The 25,108-nt window shown below is 42.2% G+C and overlaps 3 protein-coding genes across 9 annotated transcripts; all 3 read left to right on the plus strand.

Annotated features, from left to right (window-relative positions):
* The first annotated feature begins 1,026 nt into the window (after nucleotides 1–1,026).
* twf2b (twinfilin actin-binding protein 2b) lies at nucleotides 1,027–6,630 on the plus strand. Of its 3 annotated transcripts, none has more exons than XM_026996432.2 (11): nucleotides 1,027–1,441; nucleotides 2,592–2,660; nucleotides 3,079–3,257; nucleotides 3,467–3,562; nucleotides 4,284–4,388; nucleotides 4,552–4,566; nucleotides 4,660–4,701; nucleotides 4,983–5,108; nucleotides 5,472–5,622; nucleotides 5,916–6,037; nucleotides 6,162–6,630. In XM_026996432.2, the coding sequence occupies exons 1-11, from the start codon at nucleotides 1,417–1,419 to the stop codon at nucleotides 6,327–6,329; spliced, it is 1,098 nt and encodes a 365-aa protein (XP_026852233.2). In that variant the 5' UTR covers nucleotides 1,027–1,416; the 3' UTR covers nucleotides 6,330–6,630. The 3 variants fall into 3 exon arrangements, with proteins under 3 accessions (XP_026852233.2, XP_026852232.2, XP_035376498.1); XM_026996431.2 differs by having other exon boundaries at nucleotides 1,028–1,441; nucleotides 2,583–2,660; XM_035520605.1 differs by lacking the exon at nucleotides 4,552–4,566 and having other exon boundaries at nucleotides 1,028–1,441; nucleotides 2,583–2,660.
* A 40-nt stretch (nucleotides 6,631–6,670) lies between these two features.
* On the plus strand, nucleotides 6,671–11,298 carry cishb (cytokine inducible SH2-containing protein b). The gene is made up of 3 exons (XM_026996433.2): nucleotides 6,671–7,432; nucleotides 8,787–8,962; nucleotides 9,593–11,298. Exons 1-3 carry the CDS (start codon nucleotides 7,413–7,415, stop codon nucleotides 10,072–10,074), a joined length of 678 nt encoding a protein of 225 aa, XP_026852234.2. The 5' UTR covers nucleotides 6,671–7,412; the 3' UTR covers nucleotides 10,075–11,298.
* Nucleotides 11,299–15,937: 4,639 nt separating this feature from the next.
* On the plus strand, nucleotides 15,938–24,909 carry phtf1 (putative homeodomain transcription factor 1). Of its 5 annotated transcripts, none has more exons than XM_026996429.2 (18): nucleotides 15,973–16,044; nucleotides 16,231–16,296; nucleotides 17,419–17,534; nucleotides 17,611–17,667; nucleotides 17,762–17,831; nucleotides 18,029–18,187; nucleotides 18,530–18,734; nucleotides 19,108–19,222; nucleotides 19,456–19,641; nucleotides 19,816–20,061; nucleotides 20,252–20,380; nucleotides 20,599–20,868; nucleotides 21,707–21,838; nucleotides 22,033–22,119; nucleotides 22,328–22,483; nucleotides 22,923–23,018; nucleotides 23,544–23,669; nucleotides 23,985–24,909. In XM_026996429.2, the coding sequence occupies exons 3-18, from the start codon at nucleotides 17,505–17,507 to the stop codon at nucleotides 24,003–24,005; spliced, it is 2,085 nt and encodes a 694-aa protein (XP_026852230.2). In that variant the 5' UTR covers nucleotides 15,973–16,044; nucleotides 16,231–16,296; nucleotides 17,419–17,504; the 3' UTR covers nucleotides 24,006–24,909. The 5 variants fall into 5 exon arrangements, with proteins under 5 accessions (XP_026852231.2, XP_026852229.2, XP_026852230.2 ...); XM_026996427.2 differs by lacking the exons at nucleotides 15,973–16,044; nucleotides 16,231–16,296 and adding exons at nucleotides 16,368–16,572; nucleotides 16,907–17,050; XM_026996430.2 differs by lacking the exon at nucleotides 16,231–16,296 and having other exon boundaries at nucleotides 15,938–16,009.
* The last annotated feature ends 199 nt before the right edge of the window (nucleotides 24,910–25,108 follow it).

Below are 25,108 nucleotides of genomic sequence, written 5' to 3' on the forward strand. Positions count from 1 at the left end.
TCTCTCTCTCTCTCTCTCTCTCTCTCTCTCTCTCTCTCTCTCTCTCTCTCTCTCTCGCTCCGACACACACATCACAAAGCACAAGTATATTCTTAGTACAGTAATCATAATAGCAATGATGATGATGATGATGATAACAGCCCTAATGCCTTTATTTGTGTGGTCTCACCCTTTAGAAATACAACTGAAATGATGAATGCCAACAGAGATAAGGACTAAAAGCTTGTTCCCACACAGAAATACTTGATAAATGTCGGCCTTTGTGACAATTACAGCAAAACGGAGTTAAAACGTCTCTAAATTCAGACGAATCGCCCCAATTAGTTAATTATTTATTTTTCATTTACACCCGTAATTAATTTTATGTTAATTCTCTAGTTCCTCCTAGAATGTCAGTTATCTTATTAAAACTGTTAAGCGATAGATTTGCAGCAGTACCACTACTACAGATACTTTGAGTTATAGCCCAGTGCTACGAAAACATGACCATGCATACTCACAGAGCCATAGTAATTATAAAAACGGAACCCACGTATAGGTCTGTGTGGAATACAGTCACCGAAATCCACTTTAAAGTGGACGTGCAATGTAACTATTTGGAGCAGAGTAAGATTACTTTTGACGGCTTGTTCCAAAAAAATCATAAGTAGACTGATTAATAAAGAGTGGGGGTTTTTATTGTTATTTTGAGGCGCTTCAGAAATATAGACTAGTCACCATGGCCATCGCTTTTATTAACATACAGAGCACACTCTGAAAAAAAAGGTGATTACAGAAACTAAATGACAAAATTCTGGCAAGTTCAGCTGTCTTTTAGACTCGTTGGTTCAACCACATGGGGAGTGTCGCATGTCAGCGACCACAGGCGGTTGGAATTTGAGCTGGAGATAACCGCTGCGGCCGGCGCGGATCAGGTCCCTATGTATACGAGTGATAATGTGTCATTACTGTACACACGAGAAGCGCTCTAAACCGCCCTAAAGACGCGAGAGCCAAAGAGGCTCAAGAGACATATACTGTAGGTCATCAAACAATTTTAGTTCTGCACAATTGTCCTGCGTAATGACAGCGCCACTGCGCAAAAAAGTGTTCTAAAGGTCTTTTGAAAAGTGTACGCGTTCACGTTTGCATCTCTATGAATGGCCATTGAAAAGTGAAGGATTCCAGATCAGCGCTGTCCCTGCGTATCCCCTAACAACCGCAATATTAGAATACACATCTTCCTCAGTTCCGCAGATTAAGTTTCAAACAGGATTCCCCCCCAAGCAAGATAGTTTAGGTGCGTGGATGACAGCGCTACGGAAGTGAGTTTAGACTAAAGAGACGGTTGCAGTGGTGACACCAGTGGTCCTGAAGACACCAACGGACAGCGTGGAATACTCGGGAGATATCTGCACCGAATTAAACCGAACAGCGATGTCTCATCAGACAGGTATCCATGGTAAGTTAATTTAACTCTTGACTCTGGTCAGACACATTGTACTCCCTTCACGAAGTTAAAAATAAGGGTGAATGCTTTTTCTAATATCACAGATGTGGTAGGTAGTACTAACCAATGGGGTTCATGATCAAAATAAGCTCAGTCTATACAACGAATACTCCTAACATTTTAGGTGTGCTCTGATGGTGTATTAAATATGGGATGACGAATGAATCATAAAGAGCAATCTATGCTATGATGATTAAGGTACAATTAGAATACTTTTATAACTCTTTCTATTCAAGCCAGTAAGCCACAGATGAGAGGTCACTCAAGTCAAGTGGATCTTTATTGTCTTCACAGCCATAGAGGCTACAATATGCAATACAAAATGAGATAAAATGAGAACGAGATCCTGGACCCAGGGTTTAAGATACATGTATGGCATACAGCACAGTACATAAGAGTGCACTGTGAATAAGAAGTATGGAGGAAACATAAAAAACTCCAGTCATAGGTTGCAGAAAAGCTACTCCCACCACACAATATTCAGTCAAAAAGGAGTAGTGACCACAGAGCAGAGACTGTAAATGTAGAGACTGTAACTGGAGCTTACTGGCGGGAGAGTTACTCCTCACGCGTCTCACCTGAACCTACATGATTTATGAGCCCTGGCCAAGTGGTTACCATGGTGAAAGCGGGGAGCATACTGTCCTGGCCCGAAGAAACCTATGTAAATCAGATTTTTCTCACTTTTCAATTTTCCTAGAAAGCCAAGGTGAAGCAGATATTTTGATGAACGCTGTTGTTTGCCAAATTCAGGTAGTAGCCTAGTAGGCCCAATATCTGAGAAGTAAAGTTCCTCAGGCTCGCATTTTGGTGGCTTATCTGACTTACCGTGCTCCTTTCCTATTCACACTGTATAGAAATACTGAAATCTGAAATATTGGATTCTTCATGAATGAATTTATGATGACCTGTATTAGCAGTCACAGTCTGAATTCCTTGTTTCTATTTCCCAAAGAAGGTGAGCTTTGCAGACAGATTGAATCTAGTGCTTCACTACGGTGCGCTGCGATTGGCCATTAGTGAGTACATTGTGAATACATCAGACAAAAACTCATATCCCATATCTGTTCCTCTGCTTCTCTGTTACATTAAGCAACTGCAGACTTGAGGGAGTTCCTGATAAACGCAAAGAGAGGAGAGGTCAGAGCCTTCAAGATCGTCATAAGAAGCGGTAAGAAGAAGATGACAAATCTGAGTTAGATTGAGTTAGATGTTTAATGTCTAGTCAATGATATTAGAAGAATTAGAAAGTGCTACACTGGAACAACAAAGTTCCGGTTTTAAAAAAAAAAAAAACTCTCTATTTTAGTTATTTGCCTACAATGCAAAGTCATCATTTCAAAGTCCTGAGAAGTCTGATGTATGTAATATAGCATGAATTTCTGCAGTGTGTCAGGTGTACATGGAGGTCATGGCTGAAGTATGTGGTCCTTGCAGTGAGTGCTGACGGCTCCATGGTGCCATGCTATTTTGGATCAGACTGATAAGCAGAGTGTGGTGTCATGTACTGTAGGCTTTTGGGTAGAGGTGCTGTGTGATATGAGGTGTGTGTGTGTGTGTGTGTGTGTGTGTGTGTGTGTGTGTTTTAGAGCAGTTGGTGTTGGGGGCATACAGGCAGCTTTCTCAGAGCTGGGACCGAGACTATGACCCCTGTGTTCTGCCTCTGCTGGACTCTTTGGAGCCCTGCTACATCTTGTTGCGCCTGGACACACATAACCAACAGGGCTATGAGTGGCTCTTCATCTCCTGGTCTCCAGATCAGTCGCCTGTGCGTGGAATCTGGATGTGGAGCAGACCCAAATATATGAACCTTCTGTACATGCAGACACGCACACACACACACACACACACACACACACACACACACACACACACACACACACACAGAGACCTCTGAGGCATATAGCACACAGCCAGATGAACCAAAGGTATTTTCACACTCTTATACACTCAGCTATGTCTTGATACTCTCTGTAGGTACGAATGAAGATGGTATACGCTGCTACTCGTGCCACACTAAAGAAGGAGTTTGGTGCCAGTCACATCAAAGACGAGCTATTTGGAACCACACAGGTAGGTACTCATGCCTAGACTACCACACTTAATACGAATACGATGTTTATTTAATTAGATTTATGCTTAGTGCAACAACAGAACACAAGAGTGAATGTGTTACTGCAAATAATAACACAACTGTGAATCAGACACTCGGGTGTGAGTCAAAGCCAAGAGCTGTAAATCTTTACAGCCATGGTGTTACTCACAATAATACCTGACACCGAGTGCATTTTATTGCTTTTACAGTGGTTTTGCAAAGTATGTTGATAAAACATTGTTTTCAAATATATTGTAAGCTGTTGTGACATAGCAACTACTGGTCAGCAAAATGTGCAGGTTTGGAGGAGGAGCCATGCTGATATCAGAGACGGTAGAATGCTTTTCAACCAGTTAGACTGTATGACTGGAACTAACAGTTGAATAAAATTACATATATTATGGGAATATTAAGGGAATGTACAGAGGAAAAAAACTATTACACTTTTTCTTTGCTGGAAGAAACTTCAAATATTCTAACACAACTGGGGAGTAGTTTGGGAGTTCGTGGAATATTAATGAAGGTGTTCTGTTGCTGCACTGTCCAAATATTATTGTACAACACAGGATTTATAATGCAATACATGTGGGTTTATAAGTCAAAAGTGGAATTACTGCCCATCACACCTTTGTATATTCAGCTGTATTTCTTCTCTCTGTGCTTGAGCACCTGATCGCAGTCTTTCCATCTTGCCCGCAGGAGGATGTCTGTTTCCAGGGTTACCTTTGTCACCTGTCTTCATGCTCAAGCCCCGCCCCCCTCACAGCAGCCGAGCAGGAGCTCAGTCAGATCAAAGCTACGGAGGTGAGCGGACTTGGGGCGGACTGCTGACCCTCACCCGTCCCTTCTCTCACATGGCCCTGACCTGGGACCTGTACTGTAGCTACAACATTAACATTGATATATACAAGTTTTGTTTTTGAAACACCATTAATGCAGGTTTATCACTTGAAAATGCATCTGACAGGAAAAAGTTGTGTGGGTAAGTTCTCAATGGTCTGGTGTGGCTTAAAGTGTGTGTGTGTGTGTGGTCCTGGGCATATTTGAAACTATTTGTTTCATTCTTTTTCTTCAGGACGAGCGGAGACAAGTGGCTGCTCCATCTGGGAGAGGAAAGGTAAACCTGTTCTGTGTCCTCTCTTCTATTGCTGTTGGCACTGTGGAGAGCACGAGAACAGCAGCTCGCCTGCCGCTCGAGAGAACTTGCTCTTCAGCAATATGTGATATCCATCTGGAAACCATGTTAGAGACCTTACTGGCAGTCTGAGGTCATTACTGCTGCCTTTGATGAAGGTAATGATGCTTCAATCTCTCTCTCTCTTTCTCTCTCTCTCTCTCTCTCTCTCTCTCTCTCTCTCTCTCTCTCTCTCTCTCTCTCTCTCTTTCTCTGTGTGCAAGGGGAAGACAGACATCAGAGTGGAAAGTAAGCAAGCCACTCTACAGGGATTGGCATTCCCATTGCAGGAAGAAGCTAAACAAGCTTTACTGTATTTCAAACAGAGACGCATCAACTACATCCAGCTAGTGAGTCACACATACACCACATGCACAAGTATACATTTGAAATTTAAAGATGATACATATGCACCACAGTCAAGCACATACACCACACACATGCGCCACAAACTACACGTACCACAAACTACAAACAGTACATAGATACACAAACAAATAAAGACACAAATCAAATTTAGTCATATTAACTAGTGACCGAGGTTTTGTAATTGTATAAGCATGATGAACTGGAACACATGGCACCTTTTAGCTTTGGAAAGCCTCAGATCAGAAAAAAACAAACATATGTTTTACACACTCATGCAGAGTTGATCCTTCTGTTGTCACTGTGTGTGTGTGTGTGTGTGTGTGTGTGTGTGTGTGTTTCCTCAGAAACTGGACACTGAGAGAGAGACGATTGAGCTGGTGCACACCAGCCCCACAGAGACGCGAGAGCTGCCAGCAAGGGTCCCTGCTGACGCGCCCCGCTACCACTTCTTCCTCTATAGACACTGCCATCAGGGCCAGAGCATGGAGGCAGTCGGTCAGTGGCTTCTGCGCAAAGCTGCTTTTCCACGACCTGCACTTAAGCGTTTTACCTCTAGATGGCACAGCAGACAGGTGTATCTTATCAGCTACTATCAGGCAGGGACTTGCTGTCAGCCACAGACTTGAGTTTATACATGATGTTTTTTATAGGCTGACACTTATATATCATTCGTTAAACATAAGGACGAAGTCGCCATTGTCATCTTGTAGTTGTAGTGGCAGAGTATATCCCACTCACACACACTCTCTTTCGCTCTCTCTGCGCGTGTATGTGTCTACACGTCTCAGTGTTCATCTACTCCATGCCCGGCTACAGCTGTGGCGTTAAGGAGCGGATGCTCTACTCTAGCTGCAAGAACCGACTGCTGGAAGAGGTAGAGAGAATCTACCGCATAGAGATCACCAAAAAGGTAATGAGTAATCGGTTCTTCCACCCACGTTGCTGTTTATCTGTCTGCTTTACCAGGATTGCTCTTTGGTGTCTCCTCTCGCTTTCGCTTTCCACATGCCTTGCGTGTGTGCTTGTGTCTGTAGATGGAGATCGACAGCGGAGAGTGCTTGACCGAGGAGCACCTATATGAGGAAGTGCATCCTAAACCACAGGCTCTCAAACAGGCCTTCACTAAGCCAAAGGGACCCACCGGGAAGCGGGGAAACAAGCGTCTGATCAGAGGAGCCGGAGAGAACGGAGAGGAAGGCTAGAATGGGGTTGAACGTGACAGGGCAGTCCCAACTGCTTCTCCCAGGGACTGTTGTCTGACCTGCTGTACCGCTTTCATTATTGTCTACGTTTGTTCTAGTTTCTTCATCTTTTTTTTTTTTTTTGGTCTGCTAAACATCCTGACACTCAGTCTCTTACACAAGGCCACAGTGATGTCCACCAAAACGTTATCATTCTTTTACCAGTATAATTCGAATAAAATGTATTTCTGTACATTCGCTGCGCACCCTATCCGCGTTCCACTTTGTTCTTGTTGTTCAGAAATAAACCTTGAACAAGTAATCTAAGACCTACCAAGCTTTTTAATGCTTACCTTAAAACAATGTTGTGTAAAAGAAATGGCTGCGTAATAAGCTGGAGAACGTAGGTCTAAAAAAAAAAATTGTAGTAGCGATGACGAACCAAAGTATACACTGTGTGCTCAGCTCACGGAAGGTGGAGCAGGCGCCGTGCGCCGTAGGTCATTCTGAGCGACTGTTTCAGCTTTCCTGGAAAGACGTTTACTTGGAAAGTCATCCGGTACGCGTTACTGGCGAAACAGACCGGGCTGCTTCGCGGAGCGTCACGCGGCATAGGAGGAAGGAAGCGTTCTTCACGGAGCCAATCGGCGCGCAGCGAAGGCCGGGAGCGCAGTTCTGCGAAACGAGGTGCGCAGATGTAGCCTCGGCGACACACAAAGCCGTTCTTGGAATTAAATTCCTAGAACTTCGATCACCTTGCGGAGGCAAACGTTCAAAGGGAGCGTTTCCCGGTGTTCTTCTTTCCGGAAGAAACTAAATCATTCTTAGTTTCTGGAGCCTACTGGACCGACTCTTTCCATTATTACTTAGTCTACTTTCTTACCACCTCCTCTCCTATCATTCTCCGACGGGCAACCTGCGCTTCCACGACGTTTTAGATGTTCAGTTGTTGGGATTTCATCGGGTGACTGGCTGCCGGTTTGTCGCCATTACAACCGCGGAGCAATGTCAAGAGCTTTGGCTCTCAGTTGGAAATATATTTGCGTTAATTTTTCTGCCTTGTGGCTATCGACAACTGAGCTGAGCGCTGGATTATAGTTCGTGATGCTCCTGTGTGTGCAAAGGTAAAAAAAAAAAAAAAAAAAGTATTTATTGTTTAATATTTAATCATTTGTTCGTAGTTTCCTAGAAGCCCAACACTAACAATGGAAGTTGCAGGCTGGTCAGGAAACGATTATAATAATTATCTAAAAGATTAGTGGTTACATTGCAGACTAAGCAATGGCGTTTAATTGTGTGTTCAAAATTCGGTGTTTCACTTTTTCCAATTAGAACATTATGTTCCAGGTTAAATATTTTCGTTGTGGACAAAGAAAACAATCGAAGAATTCAGGAAAGGGAAATATTACTCTTAAAAATAATTTTAAAATATTAGTAAAACAGAATAATAATAAATTATTGCATCAGTTACATTAGTTCATTATTTGCATTAATTACATTGTGAGAATGGAACAAGCACTTAAAAACGTCTTTGATGCTAAATAAATAATTTATTCTGTTCTGTTCTATTTTGTGGCATGCTCGAATAGCATTATTATATTTGGAAACAGACCATATTGCCTTAAGGATTGCCTTAAAATGTTTTTTTACACTTCGTAAACTTACGACGTCTAATTTTTGAGGAAGAGATTTAGGCCTGTTTTGAACTGAACTCTCGACAGTATCGAAAACTTCAGAATTTGTTTGATTTGTCCGTTTATTTATTTCCCCTCTTTGGGTTTAATGTTGCAGTTGGCACAGAGGTGTGTTCTGCTTTAGGTTTAGTTATTTTAAGTGAGATCCTTTGTTACAAGTGCTTTTGTTCTGTTTTCCACTGGACTTATTAACGCATTTCAAAGCCTTTTTCACTGAACATAGTCGTAGTCTTATAAAAGAAGTAATATAAGTCCTCAAACAACCTTGACCCAATATTATCGTTGTGCTAATATAATTAGAGATAGTGTTCATGATCCTTGCGATCTTTGGAAGACTTGCATGATAATTGCTGCATAGTTTTAACAACTATAAATAGTCGACTAGAAAGAACGACTATAATAGTGTCGGGGCCTAATTCTCCAAACAGTCGCTTGCTAAACGAGGGTCGGAGCATGCTTTTTAAAGCAAAGGAACTCAAATTCGTAAAACGGGGGATCTAAATCAATTCTATTTACTGTCTATGGAAGCAGCTCTGTAACTTTGTCTCTTTTTTTTTAAATACTCCTCGGAGGAAACTTCTCCCTGCAGATAATCGAACAACAACGACCCATAAAGTGAGGTTATAGATTAGCTATGAAAAGAACGTCGTTAAATCTCACGTGTAAACTCTATACGTCGAACTGTTCTACACAATTTCCCCCCCATGGAGATTCTTTGTCCCATTAGCTGAATCGATTTGTTCTACTAGTGTTTTAACAAAAAGCCTTTCTTCTGCTTTACAAGGGCTCCGTTGCCAGATACACCGTCAACGAAGGGGATGAGAGTTCTGAATAATGCGGAAAGGTCAGAAGGACAGTGTAATCAGCTGATCACCAGACGGCCTGGCTCTCCCCAGCCATGGGACCCAACAGCAGACCTGCAGTGCATTACCACTACGTTTCAGCATCTGCATGCCTCAGGTATAGTGCACCTAGCCTGCATTCATTCTCCAATGACAGTTTCCTTCCGTTCACATATCTGCTGTGACACCTGGTGGTAATTCCAAACCAGAAAATTAGCTAAGGTCATCGTATGGCTGACGGGTTGGTCTTCCTTTCTATACTAACGGTCTCTGCATTGTTTTTAAATGTAAGGTGCACACATACTGGTCTCTTAGTTCTGTTTGACTATGAAATCCTGCCTATAGTCCTGTCTCTCATAAGATAATTATTAAACTCTTTTCAATTGATCTTTTCACCCAGTTCTCAAGCTTTATGTGGGATAAATTTAGGATGTGGGACAATAAACCTGTCATGTCATTATTTTATTCCCAATCTTATGCTTGTAGTTGTACACTCATGAGAGCACACTAGAAGTCAATATAAATATGCTACGAGGACATTACTTTTTACCACCAATAGCAAGGATAAATGAACAATATGCGTAATAACATAGTCCTGTTAAACCTGTTGGCACGCATTGCCCAGTCTCATTGTTCATTGCACATTTCTGCTTTGGGTTTCCAGCAGTGGGCTTGAGAGACAATAGCCTGTCTGTTCCTGGGCTCTCCTGCATTGCTTCAGTGTAAAGCGATCTCCTTCATTTTGCAGGTTGGTACTGGGGGTGCATGTCTGCCAGCGAGGCCCGAGACTGTCTGCTGGGTGCGGCTGAGGGGACGTTCCTGGTGCGCGACAGCAGCAACCCCCTCTACATGCTCACCCTCTCGGTGAAGACGGCGCGCGGCCCCACCAACGTCCGGATCGAATACAGCAACGGCCGCTTCCGCCTGGACTCCAGCGTTCCGGCCCAGCCCCGGCTGCTTTCCTTCTCCACCGTGCCTGGCCTGGTGCAGCACTACGTGGGCAGCAGTGGGAGAGAGAGAAGGGCAGAGCTGGAGGAAGATGCTTCGGTGGCATTGAAGGACAGCACGGTCCTGCTGAGGCTCCGGAGACCCCTCCACAGACCTAAGGCCTTCCCCCCACTGCAGCACCTTGTACGGCTCACCATCAACAGACACACAGCCTGCCCGGAATTGCTGCCTCTGCCTCCCCTATTGCTACTGTACTTAAAGGACTATCCTTTCCAAGTGTAGTGAGGAGCCGCTTATCGTGGAAAGGACGGCTCACGCTCACTGTCCGTTCGGGGTGCTTAGTGGACTACCAGTTTGTCATCTCTCGTGAGAGAGACCACTGGGTAAATGCTCTTTAAGATGGAATTTAAGAATAGTTATAGGCAATAGGCAATCATACACAGTCAGATTATGGGTGCTGCTAACGGCTTTAGTGATGTATCTAAAACATGCATTGTGATAAGGTAGTCGGGTCTAAAGCCAGTTCTGTTTACCGTGAACCCAAGAACATTTAGGGCTCACTGGTCACTTCCCACTGATCTGAGATCAGAAATGGATCATGTGAGTATAGCAGAGTGCTTCAATCATTGCAGAATTACAGAAGATTGGCTTTTGTTAGAATTTTCATTCAGCCAAAAAACAAAAAACAAAACAACAACAACAAAACAAAAAGAACCCAAAACACCCACAAATCTAACTTTTTTTTTTTTTTTTTACTTTGGTGTAATTGTTTGTATTTGACATATTTATTGACAAAGCACTATATTACACATTTTGACTCTTCATTATGTGACTATAAGATATTCATCACACTACACTTGACATAGCTAACCGTTCCAGAGTGCTCTGAACACTGTAATCACACTGAATTTTATGGCTGGCATTCTGACAGAAGGCATGAAGGACCAGAGAAAGTCTTGGAAATCTGAGAGCAAAACAGCATAACCAAGCAGACGCTAAAACGGAGAACTCTTGGACTGAAAATCAGCTGACCCTATTTTTGTCAGTCTGTGTATGTAGCACAGGCTGAAGAACTATAAAGAACTGCTTCCTGCACCCAGTCACTAAATGAACAATATTTGTTCAACTGAAGATCAAATATTTTTTTGTAAATATTTTTATTTTTAGTAAAACAGTACATTTCTATGAAACCTTTGTGTGTGTCTCTGCTTCTGTAGCTGATTTCATTTCTTTCAGTAGTTTCACTTTTTAAACTGACATTCATATGTCCAAACGTGTCCTGTATCACCATGTTTACAAGGTGACAGAATGAGCCATATGCCACCCCTTGAAAGTAGGTCAACTCGATATGTACTGAAACATAGCTGCAATCAGTCACCGATGTCTTCATCGTGTACCTTTTAAAGCACTGTTCTGTGCAAGTAATACAAAAACATTTCCAAGTAAACTTGGAAGCTGCAGGTTTTATCATATGGTCTCCGTGCTACTTTACTAGAGATCTGGGTGGTTTAGGTGTCAAATTGGCTTGTCACCTCTTGTTTTTTTAAAACAATAAAGACCATTAAAGCTGTAGCTCTTTTGAGATCAGAAATATTAAATTGCTTGATTTTATGCGAGTGTCTTACTGAGTTAGAAAACAGTATATTTATTTACTGTATTTAATTCTACATAATGTACATATTCCAAAAATTGTTATGGCTGTAAACACAGTATACCTCATTACCTCAGGCTTATAGTCACTGATCAGGGTTTTAGACACTGAGCAGAGGAGCAGCAGATGTTTGCAGGAGGCATAATACCCATTATACCAATAATACCTGAGTTGGATTCCATGAAATTCCCCTGACTGCGTCTCTAAGCAGGATTACAGCCAGAGACTACTATTAACACACTAGTATAAACTATACTCTGTCCTATACTCGCACGGCTAGATACCTCTACTCTCACACTTTTAAAATACACATACAGAACCCTTGCCTTCCCTTTTTTTGCATAATTCTGCTAGTTTGCATTCTGTAAATTGAGGCCATACACAAACAAATCACAAATTAGCTGACGAACACCAATTCAGTAAAATGAAGATAAGTATTTGTGTGTTCTCCAGTGCTTAGGTTGAAGACCGTGGCTGTGTCATGGAAACTTTAGTGAATAGCCCATAATCGCTTCCCTCAGCTCCCCTCCTAAACTGTGTTTAGATGCTTTACAAACTGATTTTAAACAGAAGTGATCATTGGTTCTCATTGATTATCTGAATACCTCTGCCCAATCACATTAGTCATTGCATAAGTTTACTCTTCTAATTTTATTGCAAAAAAGCAACTACATTCATTCTGCGCTGTTAGTTTGCATCCAGTGTTGTCCAGGTGTTCCTTCCGATTTTTGGATCCTCTTAAGGTTTCTTCCTCTTAGTATGTGGCATTCTGTCGGACTCTGGAGACTTCATCAGGGTCGAGCATGGGCAGATACCTGTAGGGAGATGTTTGGCTGAGTACTGAATAACCCAACTCAGGCCTTGTTCGATACTTGTAGGAAGATGTTCGACTGAGTACTGGATAACCCAACTCGGGCCATGTTCATCATGATGTGACTCATATCTGGAAATAAAAAAACTTCAGCCAAATACTGGTAACTGGCTGGAAAGTGAATTATAATTTTAAAAATTATCTTCTAACATTTTAGTCAGCTGAGATTTTGTTGTCTGTGTCAGTGACTGCAAGACAACGAATTTGTTTTTGTTTTGTTTTTCACCTGACAAACGTCCCGAGCTAAATGTATTGACGTAATTAACGTGCCATCCTGGAGTTTCGCGCACAGGAAACTTCCAGAATCCCCACACCACAATTTTGGTGAGTGACTTAAGACGACATTATTTATTTTAATAAGCAGCAGCAAACATTTTCCCGATCAAAAAAAAAACAAACCCAAAACGTTTTAAAGCATTAAAAACCAATCCACAGTCTAAGTTAGATAAAAGGTAGAGTTCTAATTGATGTAAAAGTATGGTTTTATGGACATAACGTTACCGACAAAATTAGCGGCCATCAGTTCTTTTATCTATAACAAGATCATTTCTCTCTAGTTAACATGAACATATTTGTTAGCTACATACCCGCTCACTAAAAGGGATTGCCAATATAATGTGGTTAGCTAGCCAGTTTATTAGACTTGGTAGTTCCATACTTGAGGTAATCATAGGTTAGCTAACGCTAGTAACAACAGTGCTAATGTTAGCTAGCTAACGGCTAGTAGCTAAAGGTTAAACAGTCGCACGCGACGCTGAGTCCAGGTTTGGACTCACTTTGCACGGTATTTGTAAAGAGTCCATTTATCAGTTTGGAATCGGGTTTGAGCCAATACGTATGAGGTTAGCTAACCTATTTAGCTACGATGTGATGAACCTTGGGCTAAGAGTTTAGTCACGTCGCTACTATAGCTACTAGCTAACTGAGGTTGGTTAGCTAACTAGCTAAAGCGTTTTAGTTAATGGCGGTAAAAGGAAACGCTTATCATTTGTCTGGGCTACATTTATTGCCTCTGTAGGTTCCATGTCACATAACCACATATTGTGGATTTTTGCTATTTGCTACTGTCTGGCTTTAATATAATATTACTTTAATATTAGTATGTTGTTACATGATGTGGCCCGTTTTGACACTATTTTAGCTTGTAATTGAGGGGTTATAATATTACCTGGATAGCCAATTAGGCATTGCTAACCTTGTTGTCTATGTAGCATTGATTGCTTCTCTGTCCTAATTATACAGTCCCTACACTTGTATAAGTTATTGACTCAAATACATATGCCAAGTTTTATTTAATGGTGTTGACAGTTTTTGGCTTAAATATGCTTTCCAAATTTGAGTGTTATTTCACTTACGTTTCTGTACTTTCATACTAATACTGAATATTATGGAAAGTAAGACTTGAACTTTCATCAGAGTGCTTTTCTATCAGAGATGCTGAAACACAGTTTTCTTTACATGTATATGCAGCCTAGTGTATACTACATCCATGGAGCAGGAAAACTACCATGTACTGGGTGTCAGCAAATGTATGAAGAAAAGCTGCTGTAAGTATTAAGAAATGGATCAAGGGCATGAAGTTTTCTATGAAAGCAATGAGAATTTGTTTGATGCCAATTTGTTGGGTGTTGAGTATATGGAGAGAGATAGACTGTTATGGTGTTGTAACTGAGGAGTGCACTGAGCAAGAGAGTTATGTTGAAACTTGAGGAGTGCATAGTTGGAGAGAGTGATGGTGTTGAAAGTGAGGAGTGCATGGACGTAGAGCATGATGGTGTTGAAAATAAGGAAGACATTGCTGAACCTTTTTTGGATGCATGGGAACATCATGACGAGTGATCCAGAGAGTCATGAGTGGCAACCTGACAATCTTGGCAAACTAGGCAGTAGACATTTGGATTACGTTTGTGGCACATGCCCATTCATACCTCCATTAGTGGATTATGGCTTTATATGGTAACTTGATGATAGTGCTGCCGTCTTAGAAGCTCTGTAGTTACTGAGTGTCTGCTTGAACAGTTTAGTTTAATGTAAAGGAATGTGTTTATACATTTCCAGTTTACTTTTTAATCTTTATATTGCTAGAGTTTAACAAGGAGAACAATTGAGGTGATTATACTGAAGATCCTTGTGCTACAATGCATGGCCTAAAGCGCTGCCTTGTCAAGGCTGCCAGAGATGAAGGTCCAGTTGGTTGCCATCGTTGTCAAAGGCAGTGAGGTATTGACAGAATTTAACAACACAGCAAAGACTTTCACACTGCTGATAGAACTGACATATGTCTTGAATCTGAACCTATATATCACATGTGCACTTCCATTACATTAAAATAGCTGTTTTGTGAGACCTTGTCTGTTTTATTTACAGGTCTATGGAGAAAGGACCAGATAAAGCAGTCAGCCAACAAAACTGCAGAATCAGTGGCAAACTGGTGACCTCACCCACTCCATGATATCAGTACCCAAATCAAGACCTGATGATGTGGAAGATGAGATGCAGCTCTACAAGACATGAAAAGTAATTCCTTTGAATTCACTGGTAGAACTGGTAAAAAGAATATGATACTCTCTACTCAAATTTGTCCAAGCTCTCCAAACATCTTGCTGTATAACAAGAAGTGTGGCAAATAAGAGAGTGTTCTTAATGGCAGGGGACATTGTGACAGCTTAAGGAACAGTTATCTACAGAAATGTAAACATACTCATCTACTTAAAGAATTTGAAAATGAAAATGTCCCAATAGTGAATTGTGGTACATGTTCAACTCTTCAGATATTAGCTTATTATAGCTCTTAAAATAATGTGAAAAATACAGTGGTTTTTAATTTTCTTAAACACTTAATTCTATCAAAGTCCTTTTGGATATTATCAGGCTGTTAGAATATTCTTTTGTTAACTATGCCAGTATCATTCTACAAGGTTTTCTTGCTATAAAGAACTTGATTGGCATCCGCTGTTGTTTGAGAGAACAGTACATGCCACTGTTAAAAGAAGCTGCACAGATGGCAAAAATGACCAGAATTAGTGGCTTTTAACAAGTAAGAAAACTTCTTCTTTTTTTTTTTTCTTTTTTTTTTAACAGTATGGTCTAGTAACTGCTCTTATTTATGTTTTTGTTTGACAGTTCCCAACTGCATGGTGAATGTTAGTGCATTTTGAATAAATTGTTTATTTATCATATGGCCTTAGTGTGGTATATATATTTTATGACATTTATAATACATGATATTGTAACCTGCCTCTTAAATAATTAGAAAATGTAAATGACAGTTGTGGAAGCGTAAACCCAAGGATCCATTCATCTTAAATCAAGACTCCATAGCGCTAGAAAAAAAAAGTTTTATTTGAAAGTCTAATGAAATCTAATGTTTATTGTGACTTAACGAGCCGTCACTTCCACATGTTACCAGATTCTATGTTTTTGCACCTGAGGTAAGTGAGGATGTGGGGGGAAGGAAAAGGAATGGACAAGAATGCGGCTATCGCAATTTAGATGTGGTTTGCCAGACCAAGACCAAATCAGTTCATACTTCAGGCGCACCTGGGCCACCTATTTGCCAGACTCGGCCCAGACCTATCGGCCGTACGTCACAGCAGAGACTAAACAGACGCGGGCTGCCAGCATCGGGCTGAGTGTTTTTGTTCCGGTAGTCGTGATTCTGACAGCGTGTGGCCCGATACAGTTTTGCTACCTGGGTAGGTGCCTGGGATTCTCTGTAAACGAGATTTATGTAAGTAAACAACTGAAATAATGGAGAGTTTAAACTCGGTAGTCTTAACACAGAAGTTTATTAATCAGATATTTATTTATAAATGGAAATATAGATGTTCTGACAGTCTATTGATGCTCCAGATTCTTGTAAAGGTTTGATGAGAAATATTAAATAACGAACAAATGTCCCATATGTTTATAATAGGGGTATTATTTCGAACAACGGGCTACAGCACACTCTGCTGTTGAAATCGTCTATCACAATTAGAAGGTAATGAATAGTAAATAACTTCAAAAATAACGCAAAACGTTTTGTGTATTTTTTAACTTCCTAAAAAAGCTCCTTTACAGTTACTACAGAGGTATAAAAGAATGCGGAATGGCAGTTAGATCTATAGCTGTGCTTTTACTTTCGAAATTATGTTTGGAGTAAATGTGTTTATCTCGCCAAGTCGAGCTTCACACCCGGTTTACGGTCGCAGGCTTCACTTTATAACCAAACCAAGCTAGCTGGTAGTGAGCATCAGACACTGATCACGATATCAAGGTGGAGTGTCAGTTTGATTATCCTCAATGCAGCAGTTTATGTTTCATTTGCGTGTGCTTAAAAGTATGTGGCGCTAAATGACAACTTCTGTCAAGTTTGATAGTACCAATCTACTAGCGTCTTAGTTATCTAACGCTAGCCGTCCTAGTCGGAACTTTTCTCGTGGTTTGTTTTTTGTTTATCGTGCTAATTTAGAATAGAGTATTTAAAACATATATAAAGCTAAGTTGCATGCCCATGTTATTAGATAGCTAGCTTGATTTGTCAGTCGTTTATAATGAATCTAGCTGGCTATGTAGCTAACCTAGCTAGCTTGCTGTTATTTACTTCCCAGCTAGCTAACTAGCTAGCGTCATGCGAGGGATCGATCTTAAACTTGACATGGTCAAGTGGAAATGGGAATCTGAAATATTGCGGTCTTTAAAGAGAGGTTAAAGACATATGTCTGCTGACGTCCTTGACACCATTGCTGCTCCAGGTACGTTTTTAACAGTGAACATTTTTTTTGTCAAGACTACAGTATTAGCCTCGAATAACGAGCCTTATACCGAAGCTAGTTAAAAATGTGGCTTCCTTTGCTGAGCAGTTGAATACAAGTCCTTAGTTAATTCATCATCATTGACCATATGCAGTAATTTACATCATGCTTCAGATATAGTTTATCATGCACCTAAAATGTATGTGCAAAACATTTCGTCGTTTTGTGCACACCAGTGTGCATTTCATCTCTTATACAGAATTGCCTCTTATTACTGTTCATCACTATAGAAATGACTCCAAGTAAATTAATCTTTGTTTTTATTATAAATGCTTGCTGACTTTAATTTTCCTTTCTCTTTTATTTAGGGAGAGTCTGTTTCTAACATTAGCTACCATATACGATGAGTCAGATGACCTGATTGGCGATTTTCAGTTTCTGCACATTTTCAATAATGTCTAGAATAGCGTGGTACCAGGAAAAGGTAAGAGCTTCTGTCTGTGTGCTGGCTTGAAGTGCAGAGTGCTGAATTCTGGTCTCATACTCCTGTCATGTCTTAGATTGGAGCTTATGACCAGCAAATATGGGAGAAATCTCTGGAACAAGCTGAACTTAAGGTAGGAAGCAGTTAAAAACCAAATGGTGTACACCGTTTTGAGATTGAAATCTTAGTGTTGATCAGAACTGACCACCTCTGACGGACGTGCCCAGGGTATCAGAAATAAGCCGAAGAAGACTGGCCACATCAAGCCTGACCTCATAGATGTTGACCTGGTGAGAGGTGAGTTTCCACTTCAGGAGGATTGTTTTCTTTCATGCTGATAAAACCAGTTTTGTCTTTTTTTGGGTTCTCCTGTAATTGTTATGGGTAGGAAGAAAACGTCAAGCCAGAGCTTGTTTGAGGAAAAGCTAAACAGAGGAGACGCAGGAGACTCGGCGTTTGTGTGCAACTGCTCCTCACAATGGCTCCTCTTTCAGGTTCCACATTCAGTAAAGCCAAACCGGAGAGCCCGTGGACTGCGCTGACCCGGAAAGGCCTGGTCAGGGTGCTCCTCTATCCTTTCTTTTTTAAGTGGTGGATCCAGGTTACGTCCAAATGCATCGCCACCAGCATCCTGGTACTGTACTTCCTGCAAGGTAAGAACACCCGACAAAATGTACGCGCAAGTTGAGGTCCTGTAGCAACCCCTGCTCTGGCCTGTTAGAAAATTATCTGGTCCAACTTGTCTCTCCCAAAAATATATCTTTATTAATCCTACATGACCATACATTAATCATCTATAAGTTTCATGTTTGAAACATATAGATGTTTCAAGCATGTTAGGCAGCATTGCCTGCAGTACACTGCAGTAATATAAACGTTAATACATGGTTCTGAGAACACAGTTGTCTTCATCTTTTTGCTGTAGAGGCCTTACATTGCCCTTTTCTTAAACAGTGACCAATTCAAACCGTGCTTCCCTGTTTCTGCTTTCGCAGTGGCAGCTGTTGTGTTGTATGTGGAAGTTCCTGCAGCTACTGCCAGCGAGGTGCTAGGTCCCATGTGCCTGATGCTGTTACTGGGAACAGTGCACTGTCAGATCGTGTCCACAGAATCCTGTCGCAGCTTCGACAGCAACCCGCTCAACGTCCAGGTGCCGGGTCGCGCTCCCAGCTGCCCCACAAGCCCTGCGCGCAGGAAACGGTAAGATGGCCATCGGCGTGGGACCACTTTATCCACTCAGCCGTTATAGGTCAGGCATTACAATGTAGGTTTTTAATGATAGCCTAAACCTAATCCCTAGGTAAAATACAAAATGCACACAATTATTTTGTCTGCGAACAATTGCACATTTGAGTATGTCAGGTTTTTCTTGTCTCAGACCGAGCATAACGTTTGACTAAGATCACCCCAACAATGCATGCCACCCCAAACAACTCTTTTGTGTGTAGGACTAGCCTTATTTTCATTCCTTGGTTGTGATTTGGTTGCCAGTTGTTTGGTAGGTGCAGATATTTATATTGCTGTTGTGTCAGTTTGCTGGTGAAGGACTCATTACTTTGCCGTGGTCCTGTAGACACAGGAAGTCTAGAGGAGTGAAGAGAGCAGATCACAGGGATGGTGGGGGGGTGGAACTGAAAGCATGGCACCTTAAGCAGAACCAGCGCTTCTACAGATCCCAGAAGAACCGGGTAACACAGTCATCTTCTGCTGTAATACAGGAATAATTATGGCATCATTAGGCAACTGCATATTTAAGTTCTGCAGAGTCAGCATTTATCAGAGTCATTGGAAAATGGACACTAACTTGGGCAGTATATAAATCTGGATAATGTGAAGGAAATATAATTTGAAAAAAAGAATCCTAGATGTATATGTGAATATTACTGTGTAGTTGCTGGAGTCTTGATCTTATTTGGTCCAGAGCTTCCTGGGGAGGTCTGCGGAAGGGCTCTCTGAGGACCTTTCCACTGAGGAAGAGGAAGCAGAGAAAGCCGGTCGTCCTGGAAACGACCTCGCCCCGTCTCCTCATGCCAAACGTGCACCTGCCCTCAGGAAGAGGTTTCAGAGCCCTGCAGAGTGCCCCACTACTCTCTCCTCACAGCGCCAGGTGGGAATCAATACCGGGGATGGTCTGGGATGGGATATGATATGGGGTGGTACAGGACACCTTTTTCTTTTTCTCGGGTCATTGATTAAGTACGGTAGTTGTTTGTGTCTGGACGTGTGGTTTATAGGCAGCAACTACATGCTTTTAGGTTGCTTTTTATGTGGCCGACAACAGGAAGAAGACCATGCCATGACAACGGTCACCACAGCAACGCCATCACAGGTAGAGCAGTCGCAGCCCTCTGAGAGTTCCCGGCCCGCCTCTGACTCGGAAGACATGTTGTGGGAGGAGTTCCTGCAAGGTCCTGACTCCGCCTCATCCGCAAGCAGCTATAGTGAGGAGGAAGGACTTCACCATCATAACCACACCGTTCCTCCACCCGCTGTCCTCACGAGTGACGATGAAGAGGCCTTCTCACAGGTGGGTGCCATACGGCGATTTTATAATGGGGACCATCTTAGACGTTCTGCTCATTAGCTGATTAACAATCCCTCTTAAATGTGTTTCGGCAGGGCTACTTCACACCCGAGGTTGAGAAACGTTATGGACCTTGCGTGAAGCGTGGTCATGGGAAGATGCTGATAACACTGTTTCTCTGTGACGTCCCCAGCACCAGCTTTCCTGGCTGCAGGTGTGCCACCCTTCTGAAGACCGAGTCAGCGCCATCATCTGGGAGCAGGGCGAGTGCAAGAAGGCCGACATGTCTGTGCTGGAGATCAGCGGCATCATCCTGACACGGGTAAAAGCCCCTGCTGACATCACCCTCGCTCACACCCTCTGTGTGTGTGTGTGTCAGGTGGACTTGGAGGTACCACCGAAAGCATGGCGAACCTCTGCCTTTGGCCGTACCGGTCCTCCGACCCCGTTCCCCTGCCGTTGAGCAAGGCACCAAGCGCGGTGGAAGCTTCGGAACGTGTTGCCATCGGTCCCGCGTGCTACCTTGCTGTCTGTGTGCAGGTGAAGCTGGTGGAGCAGGGACTGGGCTACCTGGTTCTGGGAGGGCTCATCACGGCCACGCTGACCCTCCTCCCCTTCTGCTTCCGGCTGACCCAGCAGCTGGATGCCATGCGTCTCACCTCCGTAACCCTGCGAGAACTGGTCGTCATGGCTGCCGGGATGCCTAGCCTTTTCTCATGCATGTTTTTCTTTATCACTGCTGTGGAGAGAGTCTTCCTCACAAGCCTCTTCTTCTTCATGATGTGTGTTGCTGAGAGGACTTACAAACAGGTGGGGGCGCCATTTTGAACTGTGTACAGGAGAAGTGTAAAACGCGTTAGTGAGATTAATGCAATGAATTTAGAATCATTTCCCCTGCTCACCTGATTCAGTGTTCAAAGGGAAATTCGGTAGTATATGTTCATTGGTACAGTTATCCAGTTAATATATTTGGAAAGTATAATAAAATTAATTTCTGCAAAGGAGTATGATTATTGTGACATTTTAGATGAAAAATTCCAAAGAATAATGTGTACAATGCAAAACTGGTTGATGCATGGAAAATTACATGTACTTTTAGTTGCTGTTTTGGGTCAGAGAATTTTAGCCACACTAATTTGAACAAAGTGAGGGTGTGGCATAGGTGGGAGAATGAAAGCATGGCTGTAGAGCTGAGAAAAATTTAGAGTATTTACAGTCGTATTGCAGCAGATGCCACAGAGAAGAACTCAACCAAGGTCCCTCAACTGAGGGTGATCGTATCTACATGCATGACCGGGAACATTTGTGCAGTTACTTCAGAGCAGATGTACAATTAATCTTCTCTTTATTTTCAATTGACAGCAACACAGTGTTGTTTCCACACGCTTTAGTTTCAGTAGTGAACATCATAAACACTTTCTGTACATTCCCAGAATGAATTAAACAGTCTTAATGAAGTTTCTTAGTGAACTTGCCTTTTAATCTATTCAGTTGACGAATCAATACCTTAGTCACCTGCCTTTAAGTTTGTATTCACCGAAGACATGATCGCATGACCACGCAAGGTTGTATGCAGGCAAACCTGCCACATCCTGTTTATTTCTGTGCCCCAGTGTGACATCCCTCCTCTCTGTGATGTCATCCACAGCGGCTCCTCTTTGCCAAGCTCTTCAGTCACATAACGTCAGCACGCAAAGCCAAGAAATCGGAGATCCCTCACTTCCGACTGAAAAAAGTGCAGAACATCAAGATGTGGCTGTCGCTCAGATCTTTCCTCAAGGTCTGTCTCTAAAACTGAAGGTCCACCTAAACGTGGACAGTCAGCCCAGCACCTGGGTCCATGTGACTCCATGTAGACTTTGTATTTCCTGCTCCTGTTCTCCATGGAATCCTCCAGATGGAATAGGAGTAGCGGGGCAAGAATTTGACAGACGGTTCAAACGACTCCTGAAATGCCCATTTCTCTCTCCGCAGAGACGAGGGCCCCAGCGCTCGGTGGACGTCATCGTGTCCTCCATCTTTCTCCTGGCGCTGTCCATTGCCTTCACCATCTGTGCTCAGGTCAGCCAGTGCTCAACCCGAAGTGTTTGCGACCAAGTGCGTTGTTCTTATCTGTGGTGTTCATGCATATTAACAGCAACACACAAAAGTGAAACAACATGAGTGGTCAGCAGATTGGAGAAGATGGGTTTCAGGTCAGCATAGCTTCTGCAGTGGCAGCGCGTGCAGTACCTTCAGTGTGTGCGGTTTGTGTGTTCTGTGGTTGCAGCTGCTGCACAGTCACCACACGTTCCTGGACTGGGAGAGCAACTGGGAGCTGCTGGTGTGGGGCGTAGCTCTGCTCGGCTTCCTGCTGCGGCTGGCCACGCTTGGTACAGAGACCAACCACAAATACAGCAATGCCTCCGTACTGCTCACTGAGCAGGTATACACACCTTCAGAACTGGCACTGAACCGGTTACCCACAAACCCAGAGCAAGATATCTGCTCTCCTTATTGAAAAGACAGTAAAGTCATCAGGGGTGTTCGGCGCATCTGTGATCTTCTTTTTAAAGTCGGTCATAAATCACTCAGACATACCAGCCTAGAGCAAAAAGGTCAGTACATGCTCGTTAAACAGGTGATGGCATACTGTGGTTTTCAGTGAGAAAGCAATTGGTGTTAAATACATTGTCAAAAAAGCAACTACCTAAACTCTCACTCGCAGGCACACACACAGTAATACATCTGCATCCCTCACGCATTGCTAAGCACAGTCATTTGACACAATTGAACCATGTATTCCAAGTGAAGTCAAATGAAGTGAATCCTGAGTGAGTTTCATGGTTTTTTCCCCTATTTTGTTTGCTGTGACTTTTTTACAGATAAACTTGTACCTTAAGATGGAGAAGAAACCTGCCAAGAAAGATGAGCTGAGTATCGTCAACAATGTGCTAAAACTGGCCACAAAATTACTGAAGGTAAGCATTAATACCACCTATCATCTATAACCTTTAAACTATCCATCTTCAGCTATCATCATCCATGATCACTCGTGTCATCATAATTTATATCTACCAACAGTAAACCAATGTTGTATTTGTTTTATTTTTTAATGGTTTGTAATATTTGTTTTTAAAATATATTGATACATGTTATGTAGTTTTGTTTGTAAGTTTAGTAGTCATAGTACAGTACCCAGACTTGTAGACAAATATATATGTACGACATCTATTGGCTTGTTTCACAAGCCTGAAGTTTTTCTTGCACCACACACAAAATATTTGCAGAAAATATTTTAGATCTAATGGTTATTCTTATTTATAAAACCAAAACTATTTTAGCTTCATTTGCAATTTGATCCATTTATTTTATTTATATTAATGAAAAATATATTAATGTTTTTTCTTCAAAAGTTATTCCACCCAATAAATTTCCTAAAGCTCGAGTGGCATTTGAGTCTTACTTTCTGTGTGGTATCATCCTTGTTAAACCCCATCTTTTAGGAGTTGGACACCCCATTTCGTCTGCTGGGGCTGACGGTGAACCCCCTCATTTACAACATCACCCGTGTGGTCATCCTGTCCGCCATCTCTGCTGTGGTCAGTGACCTGCTGGGCTTCAATATCCGAGTGAGTGGGAGAACATTCACGCACAAACCCCAACACAGTCTGTGGGTCTCCCCTCCACCTTTTCAACAGATACCACTGCACTCTGTACTAAAAAATGTTTCCCAGCTCAGTGGACAGGACCCTCGAGACCACTGAGGGTTTCGCTCTGTCCCAGTTTCCATCACCCCAGATCCGTTCCATTGAGAACACTGTCTGGTCCGCTGGAAGCTGGGTTAGAGCAGAGAGATGAACCGTTCGCTGGGACATGAGTACTGGGTTGAGAATCAGAGATGTCCTTGCTGTGCTTAACCATGCAACGCCTTCTGCTCCTTGTAGCTCTGGAAGATCAAGCCATGATGTGAAGCAGCTGAGGCAGTTCCTGTGTGCTGGGCAAAGCGTCGGCCTTCTGCCGTGCCGGAGGACAGAGCACTCAAACATTCACACCGCTGTGCAAATCTACTGACCAAATCTATGCATTACTGGGCCACCGTCACCTGTGCTCCACAGCCAGGCTTGATGCATCTGGAAACAACTTTGGGGTCTTTCACATATAGTTAGTTGTCCTGGTGTGGTTAAATCCTATAGTATTTAATATGCTTAAGATGCAAACACACACTAAATAAAGTTTTTAAGTACAGCATGTTGGTTGAGATGCAAATTTAAAAAATGTTAGCTTTCCAGCTTCTAGTTAGTGGGGGAAAATTCTCAACATATTAAGCCCATGTGTAAACAGGGGGCCTCTGTTTTTAGATTCTGGACCAACGGTAACCACCAGGATTCTCTTATGCCAGAGTACGTTTGTGCTAACGCTAATTTCTCAGCATGTCACATGTTACAGGAAGCAACGACATATATGTGAAAGTTTCCAGCCAGAATGAATTCTAGCATTTTCAGTGACTGTTTTTAGAAATTTGCTCTGTTGAGGACCCTGTGTCTCTGGCTGATTCCAGATGTGTTGGGAAGCTCTTTATGCCTTTGCCAATGTTGCTAGAAATGCAAACTGTTATGTTTAAGCATACATTCCATAATATGTCCTAAATTCCCAGAATCCTTTGCTTTTCAGGAATGCCACCCGATGAGAGAGCCACAGCTTCAAACATAACCACTAAGTGCCTTGTAAATATAAAGTATAGGTTTTGACAATCAAAACAAGCTATTTATGGGATTGCAGTTGTGTATTTAAAAAGGTACTGGAGAAATTGCACATTGTCTGGTTGGAGGCGCACTTCATTCAGTTCTTATTAAACTTTTTTCTAGTTGACACTTGTTTGTTTAAATTCTGTTTTTAACAAATGCTTCATATTTGGCTACTCATTGTATTATGCTAATGTTTGGTATTTGTATGGAAGCCGGTTTGTGTCCACTTGAACATTTGTATAGATGCTGTTTGCTTTGACACAGGTTTCAGTTTGAAGTCGGTTCATTTTTTTTCTTTTTTCTTTTTATGAGTTTTCTTTACA

This window comes from Electrophorus electricus, chromosome 20 (assembly GCF_013358815.1).
Source record: "Electrophorus electricus isolate fEleEle1 chromosome 20, fEleEle1.pri, whole genome shotgun sequence".
NCBI lineage: Eukaryota > Metazoa > Chordata > Actinopteri > Gymnotiformes > Gymnotidae > Electrophorus > Electrophorus electricus.